The sequence below is a fragment of the Pipistrellus hanaki genome (genome assembly GCF_964339955.1).
Source record: "Pipistrellus hanaki genome assembly, chromosome: 15".
Lineage (NCBI taxonomy): Eukaryota > Metazoa > Chordata > Mammalia > Chiroptera > Vespertilionidae > Pipistrellus > Pipistrellus hanaki.
In genome coordinates, this window is record NC_140517.1 from 26,350,386 (window position 1) to 26,373,228 (window position 22,843).

The 22,843-nt window shown below is 54.1% G+C and overlaps 1 protein-coding gene across 1 annotated transcript in view; it reads right to left on the reverse strand.

The window, feature by feature from the left end:
- Nucleotides 1-22,643, reverse strand: part of SLC7A5 (solute carrier family 7 member 5) — a 37,589-nt gene extending 14,946 nt beyond the window's left edge. Inside the window, exons 1-2 of the mRNA XM_084905620.1 lie at nt 22,006-22,643; nt 6,503-6,628 (exon numbers count right to left, since the gene is read on the reverse strand). Of these exons, the coding sequence (XP_084761746.1) occupies nt 6,503-6,628; nt 22,006-22,573 (694 nt within the window). The 5' untranslated portion in view covers nt 22,574-22,643. The remainder of the gene's footprint in view (nt 1-6,502; nt 6,629-22,005) is intronic.
- Between the last annotated feature and the right edge of the window lie 200 nt (nt 22,644-22,843).

Below are 22,843 nucleotides of genomic sequence, written 5' to 3' on the forward strand. Positions count from 1 at the left end.
CCACAATGATGTGCATGTAGGTAGTAGACCAGGATCTGCCGTTCCTCCACTACCCAGTTCCCGAAGCAGAGGACAAACAGCTGCCTACAGTCCCTGCATCCCGAGGCTTCCCCTGGCCGCTGGGCACTGGGGAAGGCCTGGTCAAATGCTCAGCAGAGCTCTGCCCGGGCCCCAGGCCTGAGAAACCCACACACATCCCAATCTGGGGATGGACATCCAGAGCCTCAGGGCCGACGAGGCTGACCCCCATCCAGTGTCCCTTCCTGTGACAGCCTGAGGAGGGTGAGGGCTCAGCCAGCCAATGGGCACCCTTCCCAGGACCAGACTCAGGACACTGAATATGAGGAGGAAGTCATAGAACCTCCAGCCTTCCGTCCCGCTTTTACTCCCTGGGCCCCATGTGATGGGCATTTACATCACGGAGTGGGCTGAACAGAATTCGTGGCCACCTAGAGCCTCTAGAATGTTACTAATCCAGAAAAGGCTCTTTGCAAATGTAATTAACGCAAGAATTTCAAGATGAGATCATGGGTCAGGGTGGGCCCGAAATCCCATGAAAGTGTCATTAAAAGACACGAAAAAGGAGACACAGGAAGAGGCCACGTGAGGATGAAGGCAGAAGTGAGCATGATACCACCAGCCAAGGCACCTCCGGAAGCTGGAAGAGACAAAGAAGGGTCCTCCTCTACAGGTTTCAGAGGGAGCAGGCCTCACCGTACACATCTGGCTCCAGTCTGAGAGGGAAATGTGTTGTTTGGGCCCCCCAGTTTGGCATTTCCTACAGTAACCCCAAGCGCTCTGCAGAGACCAACCAAGCCTCCCTCCATTCGGGTCAGACCTCCTGGTTTCCACTCTGGGCCTCACAGTCACGGTCGGGATGTGGTGGAAGTCATGGCTTTGGATTCTGCTTCGCAATCATAGGCCAAGCGAGCAGGTGCTTGGCCTCAGGATCATGCTCTGTAGAGTGGGCTGACCGGTCACACCCGGGGGGGCGTGGTGCCCCGAGTCCCATCTGGTTAGACAGCTCTGTGTGCCCTGAGAAGACCCAGAGAGAAAGCACAGATACCAGCACCCTCGAGGGGGCACACCCCTTGTCCAGCTAACTGGGGCTCCCGTTTTCCCATCTGTCTCCCCACCCTGGGCTGAGTGACTGTGTCCGGTGCCTGCTCTACTTTGGCTCTGCCTGACGTCTGGCAACAGTGAATCTGGGTTTGGGGCGGCCGAGGGGAGGACAGCTGATTTACCATGGCCACCGCCCGTCCATGGTGTAGTCTTTTACACTCTTGGTGGAGCCAGCCCCTTGGCCTCAGGATCAGCTTCAAGCCTCAAATCCCAATTGGAAAGAACCCTTTTCTGAGGGTTCTGCAAACCCATGAGAATCGTGGCCTTTGTGGCTGCACCCCATTCCTGCCGCAGCTCTGGCCCTAACTGCTTTGTCCATGCAGCTGACCGCCGAGGGCGCAGTGAGCTGAGGGCGGCAGTGGGAAAGAGCCCAACTTCCAGGCCTTTGATTTCATCCCAGAGGGCAGCACACAGAGCATGTGACTGCAAATCTGTTATGATTCTGGATGCCAAATTAGCACGGAGCCGTGCAGGCCCCACGGAAGGACTCAATTAAAAATTATCAAAGTACACCCACAGGAAAAGCAACCAACCCTCCCTCCATCGTGGCTTCACTGCCACAAGTGCTCTCACGGCGGCTGGAGATGGTGGGGGCTCCCATATCTACATCATATGACCTCCGCTGTGGGCACTTCAGAGGGGCAGACTGGCCCATGGTGAAGAGGGGGGTCTCTTGAGGCCTCATCCCTGTCTCCTGGGGCACAGGGACGGTGCAGAGAACAGAACCCTAACCCTTCACCCTACCGCTGTTACAGTGTCCACAGTCTCAGAGTGACCTTGATCCCCAAGATGGATTCTGTCATTGGTGGGACCTGGGAGCACTTGCTATGCTGATCCCCTCCCTGCAAGGGAGGACAGCCCTTCACTGGCCCTGAGGTGCCTGGCAACATTTCATAACAGTAAGAGATGGCCCGTCAAAGCCAGTTTGACTCAGTGGATAGAGCGTCGGCCTGTGGACCAGAAGGTCCTGGGTTCGATTCCGGTCAAGGGCATGTACCTTGGTTGCGGGCACAACCCCAGTAGGGGATTCTCTCTCATCGATGTTTCTAACTATCATCCTTCTCCCTTCCTCTCTGTAAAAAAATCAATAAAATATATATTTAAAAAAAAAAAAAAAAAAAAGAGATGGTCCCAGGTGTCCTGGGGCTGCTGTTGCTAGTGTTGCCATTTCAGGTTAGGAAACTGAGGCTCCAGTAAACAAAGGGACCTTCCGGGGGGGGGGGGGGGGGGGAGGGGGGGGGGAGGGGCGCTTTCCCCGGACCCTCCCAGGACCCGCGTCTCCTCCCAGCCTGGCCTCTCAGCACGGGCCTTTCCCACCATCTCCCGGTGAAGCCCCACACCGCGCTCTTGGGTGGGACAGTGGGGGCCTTTTCCTGAGGGACACGGTTCGCACCAATACGGGCCATGTGGGGTCGCTGACACTGCTGTGTGGGACTGGACAGGCCACTGCTTCTCTGAGCCCCGACCCAATAACCTAAGATCCAAATGCAAACTGTAAAATGACTCAAAGACCAGTCTCTAGCCCTGGGAGCAGCACGCTGTCATTCACAGGCCTGCCTGGGCCTTCTCTACCGCAAGGCTGCTCCTAGCCAGCAGCATCTCCTGTGCTTTCTCGACCTCCCACCCCCCAGTAACTCTGGGACAGCACTGGACACAGGAGACAATCAACTCAGGACCCAAGTGCCTCCGATCCAGGTGCTGACCACACCAGGCACTTGGGGACAATGTCCTAGTGGCTGGGCGAGCTCGTGTGAGCTGCCGGAGAGGCTGGGGGGCCAGGCCCTGGTGAAGGGGACACGTCTCCTCCCGTGACTCCCTAGCGGAGGGCATCCTGCTCAGACACAACGTGGGAGGGGAAGAAAGCATTTTTGTGGAACCTTTTATCTGCCCAACTATGCAATCTGTTGTGTAACTGCTCAAGGAGACACGAGTTGTTCTCCCACCGGATGCCACAGCCCGAGCAAACCCACAAGGGTTCCATTGTGTGTCCTCCAGAAGGGACCTGGGCATGAGAGATGAGCCTTCCACACTCCACTCTCACCCTCCAGCCTTGGAAAAACTGCTCCACTTTGGGAATGGCCTGATCGCGGGGCTGTGGACCTTGTAGGGTGTCACAGGTAAGAGGCTGACAAACAAAAGAAAAGGGCAAAAGCAGGGGGAGGTGGCTGGCAGGTAGATCCTGAGCTGAAAAGTGCCCTCTGCCTACCCTGTCCACCTGCTTCTCTCAGTGGCCTCCTCATTCCAAGCCCCTGTGAAATGTTTCTCCTTCTGAAAAGGCTGGGAGTGAATCCAGACACTTCAGATGGCACACGCAGGCCCACTTACATGGCACCATAGGGCCCCACCTCCAGCCACAGGGGCAGCCCCAGCTCCTCCCACACCCAAGATCCCAGCCCCGGGGCCCCGAAGAGCAGTCTCTTTGTTCACGCTGTGCCTTTACCCGCCACACTCTCCGGAGAGCCTCCTCTCCGTCCCCATCAGCCCATGTGCTGTTTTCCTGTTCTCGTGTGTCTGATGTCCCCGAACCGAGTGAGCTTTGAACGGTAGGGCCGTATCCTCATTGGGTCTCTGCACTGAGCCACACTCAGAGCCTCAGAAGGTTCTGGTGAAGAAGGAGGGCAGGACGGCTCACGGGTCTTATGGCAATGAGGAAACAAGGCCAACAGAGGCCTGAGACTAACAAACAGCTGGACTTGAACCTGAGTGGGGTGGGCCCCACACATGAGCCCCTTCTGCAGCTCCGTGCCCACCTGGGTGCCAGGCAGGCCAAGTAGGAAGACTGCTTTATTGCTGAGTGGAATGAAGGAGAGAGGGCCTAGATCGCACTCTTCAGGTGCATGATGGCCAACAGCCAATCTGAGCACAGGGAGCCGAGCCCCTCCCTGCCAGAATGATTCTGCCCTCCTTCCATCAGCACGGGGATGCACGGGCGGGGATCCGGGCTCACTGCCCGAGGGGGAAACAGAGTCACACAAATGTGGGAGGAAAGGGTCAACATTCTCAACAATGTGTCCTCTGGAAAGAAAAGGCATTCATCTGGGAACAAAGTAAATCTCTTCAAGAAAAACAGGAGACAGGAATTTTGCAGACCTTGTACTGTATCCTGAGTTCAGAAAGGAACTGCTCCGGGCATGCGGCGGCGGGGTGGATGTTTGCAACAGCAACAGAATTATAAACACATTATGTATTCAGGCTGAACAAAAGCTCTTTGCTCTCTCTGCTGATATTTGTTTTTACAAAAGTCAGGTTCCCCCCACATTCCTCATCTGTCTGTATTTAATCATACCAGCCACGTAAATGCCTACACAAGCAAGGCTTCTATCAAATGACCCATCTCCTAGCTGGACGTAGGATGGATTTTTCCTCCACCCATCAGTCCTAACCACTCTCCATGACGCTGGGGAGCTACTCAGCCCTGGCCAGGGTCCTTGAGACCCCAAAAATAGAGGGTAAGAAATGTCTTGTCTTTAAGGAGATGCCGGAACCTGAAGCCCCAGGAGGGCGCTTCCACTGTGAGCAGCAGCAGCAGCAGCAGAAGATTCTGGCTCATCCCAGCCCTGCCTGGTGGGCTCACCCACAGGACTTCCTGGGGGGGTTGGACATCACTGGTCAGACGCATGCTCCCAAGAGGTCCAGCTTCTGCACCAGTGACCTGGGCTACTCTCCATAGTGAGTGACTGCAAACCAGGTGGAATTTTCCCTGAAAGGATGGTAACGATTGTAGCGATGGGAGCTGGTTCTTACTAGGTACCAGGTGCCATGCTAAAGGCTTCACATATATTAATGTAATTAAGAAGATGGTCTGCCAGGACAGGATTCTTGCTTCGACTTGACCAGGTCAGCATACACCAGAACTGTGAGCTTCTCTCTACCCCGAGAGAGGACCAGTGAGGGCAGGCAATGTGGCAGCCGCTGCAGCTCCACGTGCACACAGTTCTCCTGAATCATGAGCATGCCCCTTGCACATGGTCTCTGGACCCCAGATTCCTGTACAGTGCAGTGCCCCATGTGGCCAGTAGCGGGGGAGGAAAGTCCAGAACTACAAGGATGGGTTTCTGGGTGTCACAGGTAGCTTTAAGGGTTTTCCGGTCACATAATTCACAGCTAGCCAGCTCCGAAGTGTGAGACAGGATGGGCTATAACAAGATGACAGCCACTGTCTGCACAAGGCTTCACACTGGATAGGAGTCGATGCGAGAGGGGTGTGCAGCCCCTGTGCTTACATGAGATGTTGGAAGTGGCCCCAATGCTGGATCTCCCCGTGACAGAGCTCTGAGCTGCTGCCGGAACCAGCTGCATGAGCTCAGCAATGTCCGGGCGAGCTGAGGGTCACAGGGCTGGTCTCTGTGGCCCCAGCTTTCTAACAGCACTCAGACGTAGAGCAAGGTCCCGGTGTCCATCTGCCCCTCCCTAGCACAGGGCTGTGGGGGCCTTGCTGAGTGTGTGTCCTCATGGTGACCCCCTCTGAAGGGGCTCCCAGAACCTGCCTTGGACTGGCCCCTGCGGATCACTCATCTGTGGACTCCAAGCCAATGCCCATACTGGCCTGCTGTCTACCCACCCCAGGAGAAACCAGTAAGTAATTCTGTTCACCGAAAGACACCTACAGGAATGCACCTGCCAGTGTTTTCCATAGTGGCCAGAAACGGGGGGACCACCCCATCCTTGCCCATAGAGTGAAAAGCAAGTCACAGCACGTTTTTGAGGAATGAGGCCCAAGAGTGAGAGATGCCCTCAAACGCCATGGCATAGGAAGCCCACCCGTGCTAGACCAGAGTGCTGGTCACAGGGGAGAGGTCAGCATGGTGGATGCCGGGCGGTGGGGGCGTCCATGGGCACGAGCGCCCCACTGGGGACCGTGCAGTTCTACATCCTCCCTGGGGGGCAGCCACCGCTTCCTTGTAGGCCGCCTGCAGTCCGTGTAGCTTCCTGTGTGCAAGGTCTACCTCAAGAGACAAAACTAGCAATAGCTCCTCTCTGCCACACTCACACTGTGCTGGGCACCCATGACACTACCCTACCCCTCCCCGCCCCCGACTGTGCATAGGAGAGTGGGGTTCAGCGGACAGGGTGAATCGGTTCCTCCCTGCCGCTCTGGGGCAGATTTAACTTGTTGGGTGATGTTCAGGCTCTCTAACTCAATGTCAGTGCCCCTCCTGGGATGGCGTGACCCAGCTCACAGTGCCCAATTCAAAAAGGATACCCTTCATGCTAGTGTGCCAGACCTGAGGGCTGGGGGCATTCAGAGCGGTGGACCCTCTATCAAGGGCGAGGGTGCAGAGCAGGTGATGTGTCAGAGAACCTGGTGGGCCTGGGGGCACTCAGAGCGGGGGACCCCTCCACCCTGGCACAGCTGCGAAGGCCCAGAGGCCACACTCACCCTTTCCGATCTGGATGAAGCCCAGCAGAATGATCAAGGCCAGCGCCAGGAGTTTGGCGGCAGCGAAGGCGTCCTGGACCCGGGTGGCAGCCTTCACGCTGTAGCAGTTCACGGCCGTGAGCAGCACTGTGGAGACAGGGCAGAGTGAGTCCCACTGATGGTCGGCACGCGAGCCAGGCAGGCGGAGGAGGAACCCAGGCCCTTCGGTGGGGTCTCATCTTCTGGGGCTTGTTTGCATGGACAGCTCTCCAGGCCCAGGGTCCAAAGTTGAGAACCACAGGCTCTTGAGATGTGATCCCAGGTGCCCCTGGACTATCACAAAGGGTTTTTAAAAAAACGAATAAATGTCCTAAGGAACTGACAACCAAAGCATCTACCTCTCCTCCTCTCCCCCACCCCCCACACACCCGAGTCAAGCCTTTGAGGTGGGCACTGTCTTGAATGCAGGTAAATAGCAAACCTGCCATTTGGAGGGGGAAATACCTTCGACATTTGGCATAATTTATCAGGCTCACTCACAGTCTACTAAACTTCTTGAAGGTGGGAAACCCTGTTTTTCAGAAAATCTTCTAGAATCCCACCGAGTTATCAGGTGAGTGAGGTATCCTATTACACACATCCATATGACTAGCCAAATGGCGGACCATGAGGGCAGTTCCGACTGCTGACATGGGGGTTAAAGGTGACGCCACAGCCCCGGGTCAGCACGCAGCCTCGCTGGTACAGGAAACCACAGAGCTTCAGCTCTGCTGCAGTTGTACCAGGTACCTCGAAACTGAAAATCGCACCAGTCACAGGTGGCTTCCACAACCTCTCGGGGGCAGAGACGGAGGAGACAGGGCGGCAGCTAAGCCAGGCTCAAGAAATGCTCCTGCTTCAGGCGCTGTCTGGGCGCCTGTGAGACCCCAGCCCTTCACCGAGGGAGCGGTGGAGGCTGCGATGATACACAAGCTCAGGAGCCGCCACTAAGTGTTCAGGGATCCTGAGAGCTGGCTGTGCTCACAGCCACTCCGTAAACTTACAATGAATCAAAATTATTCTAAAAGGCAACGAACATTCAAGACTGATCCCTTTCCATTTCTAACTCATCTATGCTCTTCGGTCTCGATGCTGACGAGGAGCCACAGGCTCAGGTGAGGTGTCATGCTCTCATCCCAGCTCCCCGCGCACAAGTGCTAGAAACCAGCCGGAGCATTTACACTAGGAACTGTCAGGGGCACAGATGGGGGCCTCTTTTTCTCGGAGGGCTGGTCATTAAACATTAACCAGAGTGGCCAGGGCCTATGGGAAGGGCCTCTCCCTCTTCCCCCGCATACCCGTCACTTCCTCAGAAGGCTTCGGTGAGGTAAGACAGGCTGGAAAGGCCTTTTGCTCATCCTTTCTCTTCTCCAGACAGAGCTAACTGGGGCGGGGGACCCCAGGTGGCATCTTTCCCCAGCCAGAGTAATTACAGGTGGTTTACTACTTGCGGATTAGCCTCCAAAGAGGTAAATCCACGCTAATTAACGGGATGCGACCCATTGGTTCAGGTAGCAGGAAAATGGGCAATCTTCCCAGTGTGCTCTGGATGGGATTAATGCCTCACCGCTAGGCCCGGCCTGCCTTTTCTCTTGGAAAGTAACTGATCTTAACAGCAACCCCTCCCCCTCGTTTTCCTTCCCTGCTCTAAGCCCTGGCTGATGCAATGGCTGACAGACTGTGTGCTATGTTCAGGCTGAAAATACTTTGAAAGTATTTGCTTTAGGCTGCTATTCCTAATCTGAAATACTCAGAAGCACCCCCGTACCAGGTATGACAGCTGAGAGTTGTGACACCAGGACCTGGTGTGGCCCTTACTGGTGGGGACCCTGGTGGAGCCCCCTGGCTCCCAGGCTCCTAGCAAGATGAGCTGCCTTGGGATGGTGGGAGTTTAAATAAGGCCATGACAACGTGGGGCTCGTGACCGAAGTTCCTGTGACATAGTGCTGCAGACGCCTCTGGCAGCAGGAGCTGAAAGGCTCAGAGGAGAGGGTGGAGGGGTACGTGAGGCAAACAGCACCCATGGCCTTCACTGTGTGGCTCCGGGTGGACACATGCGCAGTCCTGGCCCTCAGGACCCGTGTGGGGAGAGCTGTCCTGGATTAAGCATGCATGTCCGAGCTGCCATTCCAAGCACAGAAGAGAAAACAGGCTCACAGAAGCCCCCCTGCCCAAGGTGGGATGGGGAGACCCAGGTCTCTGGGGCCCTCTGACATCCCCACAGGACTGGCAGTGTGGATGGGGAGAGGAGGGTAATTCCCTTTTTCTGGGCTTCCAGTGAAAGGGTTCCAGTCTAGTTCTCACTGGTCCCATCTGCCCAGTGGCTGGGATCCGGGATGGAAGGCAAACCCAGGATCTCATTTGTTCCTTCTTGCCCCGGGGCCCCAAGGCTTTCCAGAGAGAGCCTGCCATTTCCTTATGTGAGAGTCCATCCTGAATTAAGTGCCTCAGGCTTCCCCTCCCACAGCCTTGTGTCCGGCTGCAGCAAGAGGCTGGCCGATTGCATCACTCCTCCATTCACGCCGCCAGAGGGAAGCAGGGCAGACAGACGGGAAGGTGTGGCTAAGCTCTCTGCATCCTGAGGTGGCTCTTCCCGGCCACCAGCGCTCAGACAGGCCGGTCCTCTCTCCGCGACGGGCACTTGGACCTGGCCCCACGAACCAGAGCAGCCCCGCCGCACCGCGTCAGCCAGCTCAGGCGGTTGCCTCTGCTCAGCTCACCCCATTTGGGGTCTCTCCACTCGGTGAGCAGGGGCAGCTCTGCATTTCACTGATGAGGGCTCTGATGCTACCCCTGAGCCCCCAGCCCGTGGCTGTTCTACTGTGGGTCACTGATACTGAGGGGGTCTTAGTTGTCACTAGGGTGGGACAGAGGCCCCTCCTCTGACACCCCGAAGACCCTCCATTGGTACCAAAGGGCACACACCAGCCAATTCCAAGATCCAACCCAGCTGTTCCCGGCCACAATGTGCCGAGCCCTGCACAGAAGGCATCAGAGGCCCTCCCCTTTGCACTGAGGCCCTCCCCGCAAACGCAGTACCAGCCCAGGACATTGAAAATGGCCAGACTGTGGACAGGCAGTGAGCAGGCGGCCACAGTCTGGGAGGGGACGGGGGCCGGATTGTGGAACAAAGGAAACTTTATAATATTTGTTTCTTTGTAAAAAGAACCAAAACACATGATGAAATCTTACTTTTCATTGACTTTGGCTGATGAGTAAACAAGTACTTTATTGTTCTCAAAGTGTTCCCTTTTAAAATGTCCTACATGAAACATTATCTTAGGTAAATAGGCGAACCCACCGGGACGCAGTGTGTTTAACAAAAGTAGCCCTGGGAGGGGCTGAGGGCTGGATTGCAGCCCAGCTTCCCTGCTTTCAACCCCACCACCTGGACAAGATGCCTGCCTCCTCTGAGCCTCAGTTTCCACCCCTGCAGGATGGGGGCTCACGGGGGTGGGGGTGGGGGTGTCTCACGGGCACATTGGAAGGTTGTGGGTGTGCGGAGTTAGTATTGTTACCACAGATACTAACTTGCAGCCCCTCCAGGAAGGGGGATTAGGAGAAAGTGCTTGTGCTGCAGTCAGGGAGAGAATGGGATACCCCAAGGCACGGGCCACCAACCTCTGATAAAAGTGGGTGGCTACCAGGAGGGCACTCTGGCGAGAAGCCAGCCCTCTCCAGGGCTCTCTGAGCCGGCACCCCCAGATAAGCATGGCTGGCTCGTGACAGCTGGGGCAGAGGAGATAAAGCCCAGGGCCCCTTGCTGGCTCACTCCACAGCCCTCCTCTGGTTTGCCCCTTCCTGTCCTGCTGTAACATGACCCTCCTAGCAGGCCACAGGGGCATCCAGCTCCACCTCAGCAAAGGGGCCGGAATCCCAGCGCTGTGCTGCAAAGTTACCATCCCTCTGCCGAGAGGCTCCTGCCGTCCTCCTCCTGGGGTGGCTCCGCTTCTACCCCATCCTCATGTCGGGGATGCTGCAAGGGCTGAAGGGGGCTGCCCAGTGAAGAAAGAGCCCTCGGCTGGGCCTCCTGCTCTCCCCCCCTGGCCTCAGCGGTGAGGTCCAGCTCCGTGCTGGCCTGTTTGGGTGGCTCGGTTCTGATCAGTCACCTGCAGACCGCAGGGCAGGCAACACATCCTCCAAGGACCACAAGAGCCGAGGACACTGGCTGAGCACAAACTCGATGGCAGACATGGCTCCTCCCCTCCGTCTGTTATTTCTTGGGACCCTGTTGGGTAACGCCTCTGGAACTCTCCCTGACCTGAGCAGGATGTATTCTGGGGATCCCCACCCACCAGTCTGACTTCAGATACTCTACTCTCTCTGCTTCCCCACCTGGGTGGTGCTTTCTACACAGGTTTTTAGGGTCCTTGATTAAAAGGGCCAATTCTTGGGGCGAAGGCAGTCTGAGACCTATGAGCAGTGCTGCCTCACACAGGTGGGGTCTGGCTGTCGGAAACTGCCCGGGAGGGGCCGAGTTGCCAGGCCAACGAGTATCATTTGACCCAGAGCTCTGCCACGGGCCTTGAGATAAAAAGGAAGTGGCTAGCAGGCTGTGCCAGTTCCAGGAAGCTGGTCTAACATGGCTTCCTGGGCTTACCCAGGGCAGCAGCTGGCACCAGACTAGAGAGCAGTGCCCGCTGACCACTGTGACTGAGGCTGGTCTGAGACCTGAGCTCGGGCAGACAGACAGCCTGCTGACTTACAGCCAGACCCCAAAACACCTGTCAGACATCTCAGCACTCACTGGCATCTGGACTCTGAACCCTGGACAGAGGTGGGCTGGCTCCCAGGACGACAGACAGTGGCCGCACAGGGAATAGAGTGACCCAGGTGATTAGGAGAGCTGCCACCAACAGGGCTGACCACTAAAGGGGTGTCCAGTCCCTCTGTGGGTTCCTTCCCCTGCCCACAGGTAGCCCGTCCTCCCTCTCCTGGCCTCTTCATATCTTGCCTTAATGCTCTCAGTCCCCTGGGGGCCTGAGAATCTGCCATTCTGGCCTAGGGACGCTAAGGCTCTTGTCTGGGGACCCCAGTTAGAGAACCAGGGGGTAACTTCCCATCACCTTTACTGGGCCCCAAGGAAACAACTGACAACCCAAACCAAGTGCCTCCTCCCAGGATGCACTAGAATGCTGAGCAGCTCAGGTTGATGGTGGCTCCAGACCTCATCCCTACGGCTAGCCACTGAGGGGAAATGAAACCATTCCCTAGGAGCAAAGGGAAGTGCTCCGATTCAAGAAGCTGCCAAGCTGAAGGAGAGGCAGGACATGAAACCTGGAGTCTCAGTGGGCACACTGATCCTCAAGCTCCTCCCCGACTCCATTCACTAATTTCTGCAAAAATATATTACTAATAGGCCAGCATCATACTTTCAAATTGCCTGTGACCAGCCCAAGAAGACGTTGTGTGTTTTTTTCATTTTTGACTAGGGCTGGGTTATGCCCAACCACACAGAGTTCACCCAGCCCAGGGTGGAGGTATCAGTGAGCATCTGGAAATGACACATTCATTCCAAAACACCCCAGAAAGGCAGATTAGTCACCTATAGAACCTGCCAACACCCTGGGTCCTGGGCTAAGCAGGAAATCCCACAAATAGCCACTTCTCTCTTTACTGTGCTCTTTGGAAACCGGGAGGTTCCCAAAGGGCCCCCTAAACCCAAGAACAGCTAGGACGGACAGGAGGGAGGCCTACCCCCTGGCTCTAAAATCTGAGAGAGTTCTGATCATGCTGTGTGGCCCTGGGCAGGTTACTAATCTGAGCCTGGTTCCTCATCCTAATCCTGCCGCCAGCTTTGTGGGTAAGCTATGCAAACCCGATGTCTGGCACCCCATCAAGAATTAGTGTTAATTTGACTAGTCATGGCTGAGTGCAAAGATCTGCTGAGAATAGCCAGACCTATATGTGCAGGGGTCTCAGTGGTTAGAAGTCTCCATCACTGGCTAAATGCAAAGATACATGCATACATCTGTGGGTGAAACCCCACCCTCCCCAAATGGTTTCCCCAGCAGTTGTGCTAATAAAGAAAAAGGAGGGAAAACCTTCTGCAGGCACTGTACTTGAGGGCTGAGCGGGCATGTGCAGTATTCAACCCCCATTTGGTAGTTGGGGTAGAGAGCTCAGAGAGGTTGTTCAATATGCTGAAAGTCACACAGCAGTCACAGAGCAGGGTGCGTATGCCCAGGTCTCCTAAGTCCCACTCCTGGGCTGTGCCACTCACCCAGAATCTTCAACCCTGGCTGCCTCTGACAGGCTCCAGCACAGCTCCCCGAGTTGTACTGTGTTTCACTGCTAGGTCTCAGAGGGACTGGGCATCAGTCCTAATCAGGTGATTCTAAGGTGCAGCCTCTCCCCTGCCATTGGGTCCCACCCAAAGTGAGCATGCCTGAGATGCACATCTTCTGGGCACCCTCAAATGGGAAGGGATGGGTGGGTGGGGGACTCTGTCCCACAGGTCTCAACAGGCTGTTGTTAGGGAGCAGAGCCTTGGACAGGTGTCAGCTGCTCTCTGGGCCGAGGGTTCATGTGGGGCTTGCAGAGAGAAGGTCCCATGAGTGCCTGCTCCAAGCACCCTGGGCTGAAGGCCAGCCCCCACCCCCTGCACGCCCTTTTAGGTACAGGGCCTGAATGAGCTATAGAACATGTGCTTTCAGTGTCTCCCTCCTACTGGGCAAGGCCTCTCCAGGACAGGACCCAGTCCCTATTCTGCTCTATAGACCCTGGCTCAACACCCCAGTACAGGGTCTTCATATGGATCTGACAGTGCGGGACTTCCTGAGCCCTGCCATCCTGGATAACAGTGAAGGTGGAGAGCCCCCTCCCTCATGTTCTGGGTCAGGCTCACTGCAGAGAAGCCCCTCCCTCTACCGCTGCAGGACACTCACAGTGCTACCATTTACCTTGAGGACAAAGCCAGGACCCCACTCAGGCCTTCTGCAGAGGCCCTGGCTTCCAGCTGATCAGGCTGACAGGGTCCCCCAGAAGGGAACCAGATGAAGACAGCCCCACACCCATGTGAGTGCTGAGGGCTGGATCCTGTGCTGGTCTTGGGCAAATCACATGGAGGGGACAAAGGGCTGGGCTGGCCATAGGGTCACAGGGGGCCACGGGACTCATGTCTGCTGAGGAGTGGCCTCAGTTCGGTATCGGCTACGCTGAGGGACTTACAGATGATCAGGTCTCAGCAGCGACAGATGTCAGCTAGCAACCAAGGTCAGAGTGACTCAGAGCACAGATCAAGTTGCGTGTATCATGGTCCCAGAGCCCGAATGGGAAGTCAGTGCTAATTCTTCACATATTGGGCGAAATCCACTGGGGGGAGGGGTGGCTTGACCTACAGAAATGTCCTGCATGGGATAGCCAGAGTAGGAATTAGCATCCTACTGGATCGAGGACAGAGCTGGGTGGGGTCCTCTTGCCATAATGTAGATGGCACCCCGACCATCAGAGCCAAAAAGCTGCTGGCAGTCCTGTTGTTGGGGACAGAATAAAGCAAAGTGCGGGTAGGAACAGGTGCATTCTGGGCAACTCCCTTGGCCATAATCCAGACAAGAGCCTGGGAGGTGATACCAACTGGGGTGTAGAATCACATGCCCCACCCCAATAGTCCCCTGCACCTGCTGTGAGTCATGGAAGGAGGGGACAGGAACTGGAGGCCAATCTGTGGCCCCAGGACAGGACTTATGGTGGTCGGGCAGCTGGAAGCCACATGGTGGCTACTGGTTCACACTGCCCTAGAAGCTCATTTGCAAGGTGATTTTGATAGAAAGATGAAAAACATATAAGATGTGTGGTGCGCTGAAACCGGTTTGGCTCAGTGGTAGAGCATTGGTCTGCGGACTGAAAGGTCCCAGGTTCGATTCCGGTCAAGGGCATGTACATGGGTTGCAGGCACATTCCCAGTAGGGGGTGTGCAAGAGGTAGCTGGTCGATGTTTCTCTCTCATCAGCGTTTCTAGCTCTCTTTCTCTCCTCCTCTCTGTAAAAAATCAATAAAATATATTAAAAAAAAAAAAAAAAAAAAAAAAAAAAAAAAAAGATGTGTGGTGCCCCCACAGACAGGGGAGAAAGCACTTCTCAGGAACCCAGGAACCTCAGGTCCACATGTCCTCGCCCCAGCCAACGTGATGCCTGGATGGGGGATTTACAGCATTCCTGACCCCGGCGCCTGTGTCCTCACCGGCATAGACTCGGTCACGTGCCCCACACACTGATGACAAAAGGCAGTTCTCAGCACTCCCAGCCCACCTCTGCCTCAGTTTCCCCAGCCATAAAAATGGGAACGACAACACTGATTTCATAGGCTGAGGCGCAGAGCATATGGGAATAGGGGAATCCAAGTACACCAGCTAGAAAATGTCGGACCTGTTTCTGCCCTGATCAGGAGGGCCCCTCTCAGGGGCAGGGGTGGCTTCCAAGCAGGGCTTTAGGGGACCTGAACACCCTAGGACCACAGTTTATAGTGAACATGCCTGGTACCCATTTTTGGGCAGAGCCTGCATGTTCCATGGAATTATCAAAGGGGGCTGTGACCCAGGGAAAAGGGTTAGACATATTCGCCGGCTGCTCCCACCTCCCTGGGTTCAAATGCTTCAGTGAAGGACCACACAGAATTTGGCCCGGGTCCTGACTCAGCCAGACCTGCTCCAGACTTTCATGTCTGGAGGGCTAGTCAGATTTCAGGACTAATTACTGGGCTGTCGTCTGCACTGAGCTCACAGCTTGTGATTCTAGGGATCACCAGCTCATTCGAAACACCCAGAAGCCTTTGCTTCACACATCAAGGAGCTTAGCCCTGGCAGCTGGCAGGCGGCCAGTCACCCTGAACCAGGCCTCACTGTGACAGGCCTGGCTGGAGTCCTAGGGACACAGTGTTGGACACACTGGAGGGGTTCCCACACCCCCAGAGGCAGGGTCACTGTCCGGCAGGCACTGATGGAAACGAGCCAGGCGGCTAGAAGACTGGGGGATGGAAGGTGCTGTTATGGTCTCCCCTCCCCACTCTGGTCATCACCCCAACTGACCAACTTACCTGCACCAAACCTACACCTCATCTATGCCCTTCACTCCTACCTGGAGGAGCTGACAGCAGGTTACCATTTACTACCACCACCACCACTACCACCAAGCCCCAGGCTTTTTCCTCCTCTCCACCCTCTCTCTTCTCTTCTTCTTTTTTTAAAATATATTTTCATTGATTTCAGAGGAAGGGAGAGGGAGAGATAAAAACATCAATGATGAGAGTCATTGTTTGGCTGCCTCTTGCATGCTCCCCACAAGGATTTGAGCCTGAAATCTTGACATGTGCCTGACCAGGAATTGAACCTGTAACCTCCTGTTACAACCTCAACTGCTGAGCCACACCAGCCGGGCCATCCTCTCTCTTCCTTCTTTTCCCTAAACCAGAAAAGAGCAAGTGCCAGGGCAGCGGAAGATGTTATAGGTGACAGAGGGCAGTGTGGAGAGTGAGTCACAGCCACAGTGTGACCGGGTTCCCATGTGCCATTGTTAAATACACCATGGCTTAGAGTTCTCAAAAAACACCCAGGCAGCCGAAGCCGGTTTGGCTCAGTGGTAGAGCATCGGTCTTCGGACTGAAAGGTCCCAGGTTCGATTCCGGTCAGGGGCATGCACACTGGATGCGGGCACATCCCCGGTGGGGGGTGTGCAGGAGGCAGCTGGTTGATGTTTCTCTCTCATCGACGTTTCTGGCTCTCTATCTCTCTCCCTTCCTCTCTGTAAAAAATCAATAAAATATATTTTAAAAACAAACAAACAAACAAACACAAAAAACAACACCCAGGCAGACCTGTGACAGATCCCTAGTTCACTTATGTGTAAATTGAGGCTTGGAATTCCCAGTGAATTCCTCAAAACAGAACCCAGGTCTGTCCACAAGCTCAGCACGGGCTCTTTACCTGACACCAGGTGAAAAATATTGCAGGCCAGGGGTCCTCAGAGGACCAACAGCTGAGCATGCCCCACCCTGCATATGTGTATCTGCTCCAAGTCAGGGTCATGATGGGGGCCTAACTCAGTCTGGAGAGCCCTGGCCAACTGTCTGTCTCCATGAGAAGGCAGAAAGTGCTCTTCAGCCCTCAAGAGGGACCACCATGCAGGAACGAGACCCAGTAGCCCAGGGTCCCATTCTCAGCCACCAGTAGGCCAACCTAAATGCCGAAAGTAACCAGCAAGTCCAAGTGCGGGGGGCTGCGCCAGCAGGCATGGTCCTACCCCACCCAACTGGGAGAGGGAGAAGACCGTGGGCAATCAGCAGTCTGCTACGGCCACTTCCCTGACGTCTAAGCCCTTTTCATAACTCAGCTTATGGAGAAGAGGACCTGTTCAGATCCCTTCTTCTGAGAGCGTCTCCCTTGAGATAAAGGACCACTGAGGCCACCGCTGTGTCTCTGAGCCACAGCTGCTCTCACATACAAGACCCTGGCCTTGTCCTTGGGGGGCCCTCGTGAGCCCCAGCCGGGCCGCTCCAGACATTTTACAAAAAAAGTGACCCATGCCGAAACCGGTTTGGCTCAGTGGATAGAGCGTCGGTCTGCGGACTCAAGGGTCTCAGGTTCGATTCCGGTCAAGGGTATGTACCTTGGTTGCGGGCACATCCTCGATGGGGTGTGTACAAGAGGCAGCTGATCGATGATTCTCTCTCATCAATGTTTCTAACTCTCTGTCCCTCTCTCTTCCTCTCTGTAAAAAATTAATAAAATATATTAAAAAAAAAAAAAAGTGACTCAGGAAGGGAAGATAAAACTGCCCAAGCAAACCCAGCTGGCAAGAACTCACTCAACTCCAACCTGAGTGACTCCATCACACACACAGAACCCAGACTCATCTGATTGCAGCAACCACCAACACGTTTTCGTTAACCAATAAATAACCATGCAAACCCAGTCTTATATCGCACTCCACATGGTCACCGAGAAAGAGCTGGAACCCAGTTTTTGTGGGATAAAGAGCACTCGGGAGGAACCCTGTGGCTTTCTGTGGGAACTTTCACTGCCTCCTCAGAATCCCCCTTCTTGTACAACCACAACCTTTCACTGAACAGTGGAACCTCGGTTCTCGAACTCAATTTGGTCCAGGAGGCTGTTTGAAAGCCAAATCATTCCTTCCCATTAGAAATAATGTACATGGAATGAATTGATTCCAGACCCATGATTCCCTGTTTTCACCTCTCTTGTATACAGTGCATGTCTAATGTGCTGTTTAACCTATAAACAGACACTTCTTAAATGTATGGAGCCACCCCCTTCTAGCCTTAAACTAATCACTTCCAGCATTCATCCCAGGGGTACAGCGTTCTTGCCTTTTCACTATCACTGCCTCCGAAATGCTGTCATCACTGGCTAACTGCTTTTCCTTTATCCAAACCAACAAGTTTTTTACTTCTTCAATTCCTGTGATCCGTGCTTTATGAGCACTTTCACATCCCTAGCAACATCAGCGCCCTTCCCTTGATGGCCTCTTTATGTTTTAAAATTGTGCTAAACATCCATTTTACCAGCAACAACAAAAAAAGGAGAAAATATTCACAGCACTGTGGTAAACTGACTCGCCCTCTCTCCTTTGTGGCTGAGAGACTCTTTTTGTTATGCTGATGTCTCAGCATGAAAGGGTCATCAGGTTGAGGACTGAAGCCTTTTTCTAAGAGAGACATTTTTTTCCATGACAGAATCAGAGATGTTTTTGAATTGTTCCAGATCAGAGATGTTCCAGAACCTAGGTTTGACTATCCAGGGTGAGAACAGCCAGGCCAGTCCAGCAGGCCGAGTTCTGTCAGTCTTGAACAAGCCCATGTTCCTATCCTGGCGCTTACTCTTGCAGGAGGGACATCCCTGTGTCACTGAAAATCCTCTTTCCATCAGAAAAAGCCACACATGCCCTAACCGGTTTGGCTCGGTGGATAGAGCATCGGCCTGCGGACTGGAGGGTCCCAGGTTCGATTCCGGTCAAGGGCATGTACCTTGGTTGCGGGCACATCCCCATTGGGGAGTGTGCAGGAGGCAGCTGAATCAATGTTTCTCTCTCATTGATGTTTCTAACTCTCTATCCCTCTCCTTTCCTCTCTATAAAAAAAAAATCAATAAAATATATATTAAAAAAAAAGAAAAAGCCACACACACATTCATGCACGTGTATTCACGTGAATCATATTGATTCATATAGGAGGTTCAAAGAAAAAGAGCTACGAAAGCCGATCAATGCATGGAAAGGTCGCCCTCACTCCTACGGGAAGGCTGGCTCCACTAGGCCCGCAATGCCGGAACAGAAGTGAGCTGCAGCCTGGCCAGAGTGATAGTATCCACTGCAGCCCACTAGAATCTGAGAACTATCTACGTAAACCCAAAAGCTGAAGAAATAAGAAAGTAAGGGGTCCATTTTTAAAGACTAGAGAGAGGGCCCTTTAAAGATACTATCTATTTTAATACATACATACTGGGGCCAAACATTATATCGTATTGAGCAATGAAAATTGCGCAAATAGCCGGGACCGGTTTGGCTTAGTGCATAGAGCATCGGCCTGCGGACTGAAAGGTCCCGGGTTCGATTCCGGGCAAGGGCATGTACCTTCGTTGCGGGCACATCCCCAGTCGGGGATGTGCAAGAGGCAGCTGATCAATGATTCTCTCATCGATGTTTCAAACTCTTTATCCCTCTCTCTTCTTCTCTGTGAAAAATCAATAAAATATATATTTTTAAAAAACTGCGCAAATAAATTTCTCCTAATGGGTTTTATGGCATCTTGCCTTCAATATATTTTTTTTTTAAATTGATTTCAGAGAGGAAGGGAGGCTGGGAGAGAGATAGAAACATCAACGATGAGAGAGGATCATTGATATTGATCGGCTGTCTCCTGTATGCCTCCTGCTGGGGACCAAGCCCATAACTCGGGCATGAACCCTTGATGGGAATCAAACCCAGGACCCTTCAGTCTGTAGGCCGACGCTCTCCACTGAGCCAAACTGGCTAGGGCTTCTCTTGCCTTTATTTTTTTTTTAATTTTAAAAAATATATATTTTATTGATTTTGTACAGAGAGGAAGGGAGAGAGATACAGAGTTAGAAACATCAATTAGCTGCCTCTTGCACATCCCCTACTGGGGATATGCCCGCAACCAAGGTACATGCCCCTGATTGGAATCAAACTTTGGGACCTTTCAGTCCCAAAGCCAAAGCTCTATCCATTGAGCCAAACCGGTTTCGGCATCTCTTGCCTTTAGAGGGGCTTTTCCTTATCCAGTCCAATGATCATCCCATAAGACCCTCATCTCGAAGTCCACCAGAAGCCAGAGGCTTTCCTATTCTAGGCACATAGACTATTCCTATGACTATTCTTAGATTTAGACCAAAGTTTTTAAAGCTGAGATTCATGTCAGCGAGTCCCTCGGGTGTCTGCCTGCCTGTTCAGGTTCTCAGGAAAGCAGATGATCCCAGCAGCCAAACAGCTGCGCGGAGTTCTGCCTTCGGGATACGCCACTTTCCGGAGCTTGCCTCAGAGTCTAAAATGCCTGCCCCGGGCGCAGTAACACACGCAGGAAACTTGGTCCACATGCTCTGACAAGCCCAGTAAGACCAGCAGGCACACCAGGCAGAAGCCACTTCAAGTCACCGCACAGGCCCTGAGTTTCACGGCTCGGACTTGAAACCACCAATGTACTCCACTATCTCTGTGGTTATATGCAGGACTGAGATTTGGGCAAATCCTAAAGGTGGCAACTCTGAAAGCAGGACACTTCCATTTGCAAGCCTCCCTAGAGGTTGGCCAATAGGTAGGCAGAAAAACTGCCAACGGCCTTTAAGAAAAATCACATTACATTTGGTACAAATTAATTTTTTCGGAAATCCCATAAGAAAACTGTTTTTGCAAAGCAGCCTGGTTTTACTCTTAGGTCCAACCTACCAGGACCATGCCCATCAACATACCCAGTTTCCCCGAAAATAAGACAGTGTCTTATATTAATTTTTGCTCCCAAAGATGCGCTAGGTCTTATTTTCAGGGGATGTCTTATTTTTCCATGAAGAAGAATATGGTACACATTTATTGTTAAATGAAAATAAAGGAATTTATTACCTGTATACGGTACGGTAGTTGTCAACACAAACCAGACAAACTGTGAATCCTACAGTATCAAGAATTTACTCATTTATTCAATGACAATCATGCCATCATCTTCTGGAACATCATCATAACAATCCAATTCCTGAATTTCCTGGTGAATTTCTTGTGACTCCATTTCTTTCAGAATCAGTGGAACAAATATCTCATGTTTAGCCTAAGGGGGGGCCTTATTTTGGGGGGATGCCTTATATTTCACTCAGAAGGAAACCTGTAAGTAGGTCTTATTTTCGGAGGATGTCTTATTTTCGGGGAAACACGGTACTAACACTATAGTGCGGAAGAGAGATTGTTCCATGAAGGGGACTGTGGCCTGGCTAATGCCGGACCTTCGTGCTAGTTCCAACCAGATCTGGGGAGAACAGAGATTACGCACTTCCCATAAACCCCCTCATAGACCCTCGGACCCCTTTCCTAGGCTTCAAAATGTGCTGGTTCCTGGAACCGGCCCTTGCTCTGCCCTGGCACGTATATAATAAGGTGCTTTCCCCTTATCTGGGGCAGGTCATATCCCAGGACCCCTTTCCACCCTGCCCTGTCCTGTGTAATTCTTTAGCACCTGCCACATGGCAGAGATGATAGCTATGTCGTCTTGCCAACGCCCAAGATGTGCCTCCTAAGTAAGCTCTCAGTGTAAGGATGCTGTCAGCCTTTCTTTGGTCTCTGGCCTCCCGGTAAATTTTGTATAACAAATTTAAAACCAACACTCCTGGACCACGCTCACCAATGTACCAACAGCGTGCCCACCAACTTAGGACTATGGCCGTGGACTGTCAGCACCACGTGGAGTCGCCACACCCAAATTTAATTTTCAGTCCAGCACCCTTCCCTTACTACTTAAGGTAATCTTCAGGGGATTCGACACTGCTGCCGACACAGAATTTTATCACTATGGTTTGTTTTTTTTTGTATGAGTCAGCCTCTGCTGATTCCTAATAAGCTGGTCTGGAAAGGAGAGATGAGTGAAACATTTTTTTAACCACAATTTGTCTATGAACAGCACTGGGGAAGCTCTAATTTTCAGCAAGCAGGAAATTCTCTCTCACACTCCACGTGGGTGCTTCCGCAGAGAAAGGGGATGTATTGCTCAGCTCTACCGGATCTGAGGACCGCCCACAGGAGGCAGGGTACAGGAACCATGCGGTCTGTCACTGCGGAATTACCAAGATGAGGTGTAAACGAATGAATGGGACGCACGTGGGTTCCAGACCTTGGCCTATGGCCTGGGGAATCGGAATGGCCCGGGGTTTTGAAGATGGCCGGGGGCTCGGGAAGGAGGGATGGCCCGGGGTTCCCCCCTCCCCAGCTCAGCCCCCCCTTCCCCCCGCCGGCGGGTCCCGCGGTGGTACTCACGCACGCAGAGGCAGGCCACGAGCTTGGCGGCGTCGTCGGGCACCGGGCAGGTGGGGAAGAGCGGCTTGAGAAGGTAGGTGGCGAAGACCAGCGCCACGATGTACTGCGAGGAGGGCCGGATGATGAGCAGCTCGATCCAGAGCTTGAGGAAGGCGGGCAGCGAGCCGTACACCTCCAGCATGTAGGCGTAGTCCCCGCCCGACTTGGAGATGGTGGTCCCCAGCTCGGCGTAGCAGAGCGCCCCCACGATGGAGAAGACGCCGCACACGGCCCAGATCACCAGCGCCAGCCCCGGCGAGCCCGCCTCCTTGAGCACGCCGGTGGGCGTCACGAAGATGCCCGAGCCGATGATGGTGCCCACGATGATGGCCACGCCGTTAAGCAGCGTGATGTTGCGCTGCAGTGTCACCCCCTCGCCCCCCGCCGACCCCGCGGACCCCGCGGACCCCGGGCCCCCCGCGCCCTCCGCTCGCTTCGCCGCCAGCATCCGCTCCCGAGCCTGCAGCTCCTCTTCCTCGGCCGCCGCGCGGGCGGACGACGAGCGCCGCTTGGGGCCCGTGCCCGCCATGCCGCCGCCTCGCCGGAGGTCGGTCAGGCAGATAGGAGCACGCGCCGCGGACTGGAGAGCGGCCCTCACCGGCTTTTCTAAGCCAGGCCCGCCCCGCCCCGCCCCGCCCCGCCCGCCGCCTTGGCCCCGCCGCCGCCTTGGCCCCGCCCAACGCCTCTACTACCAGCGGACTCCGCACTACCCCGTCAGCACAGGCCCCGCCTTCCAGTGCGCGCAGGTGCAATCAGCCGGCCCCTTCCCGCCCGGCCTGGGGAGCAGTCCGGGCTCACG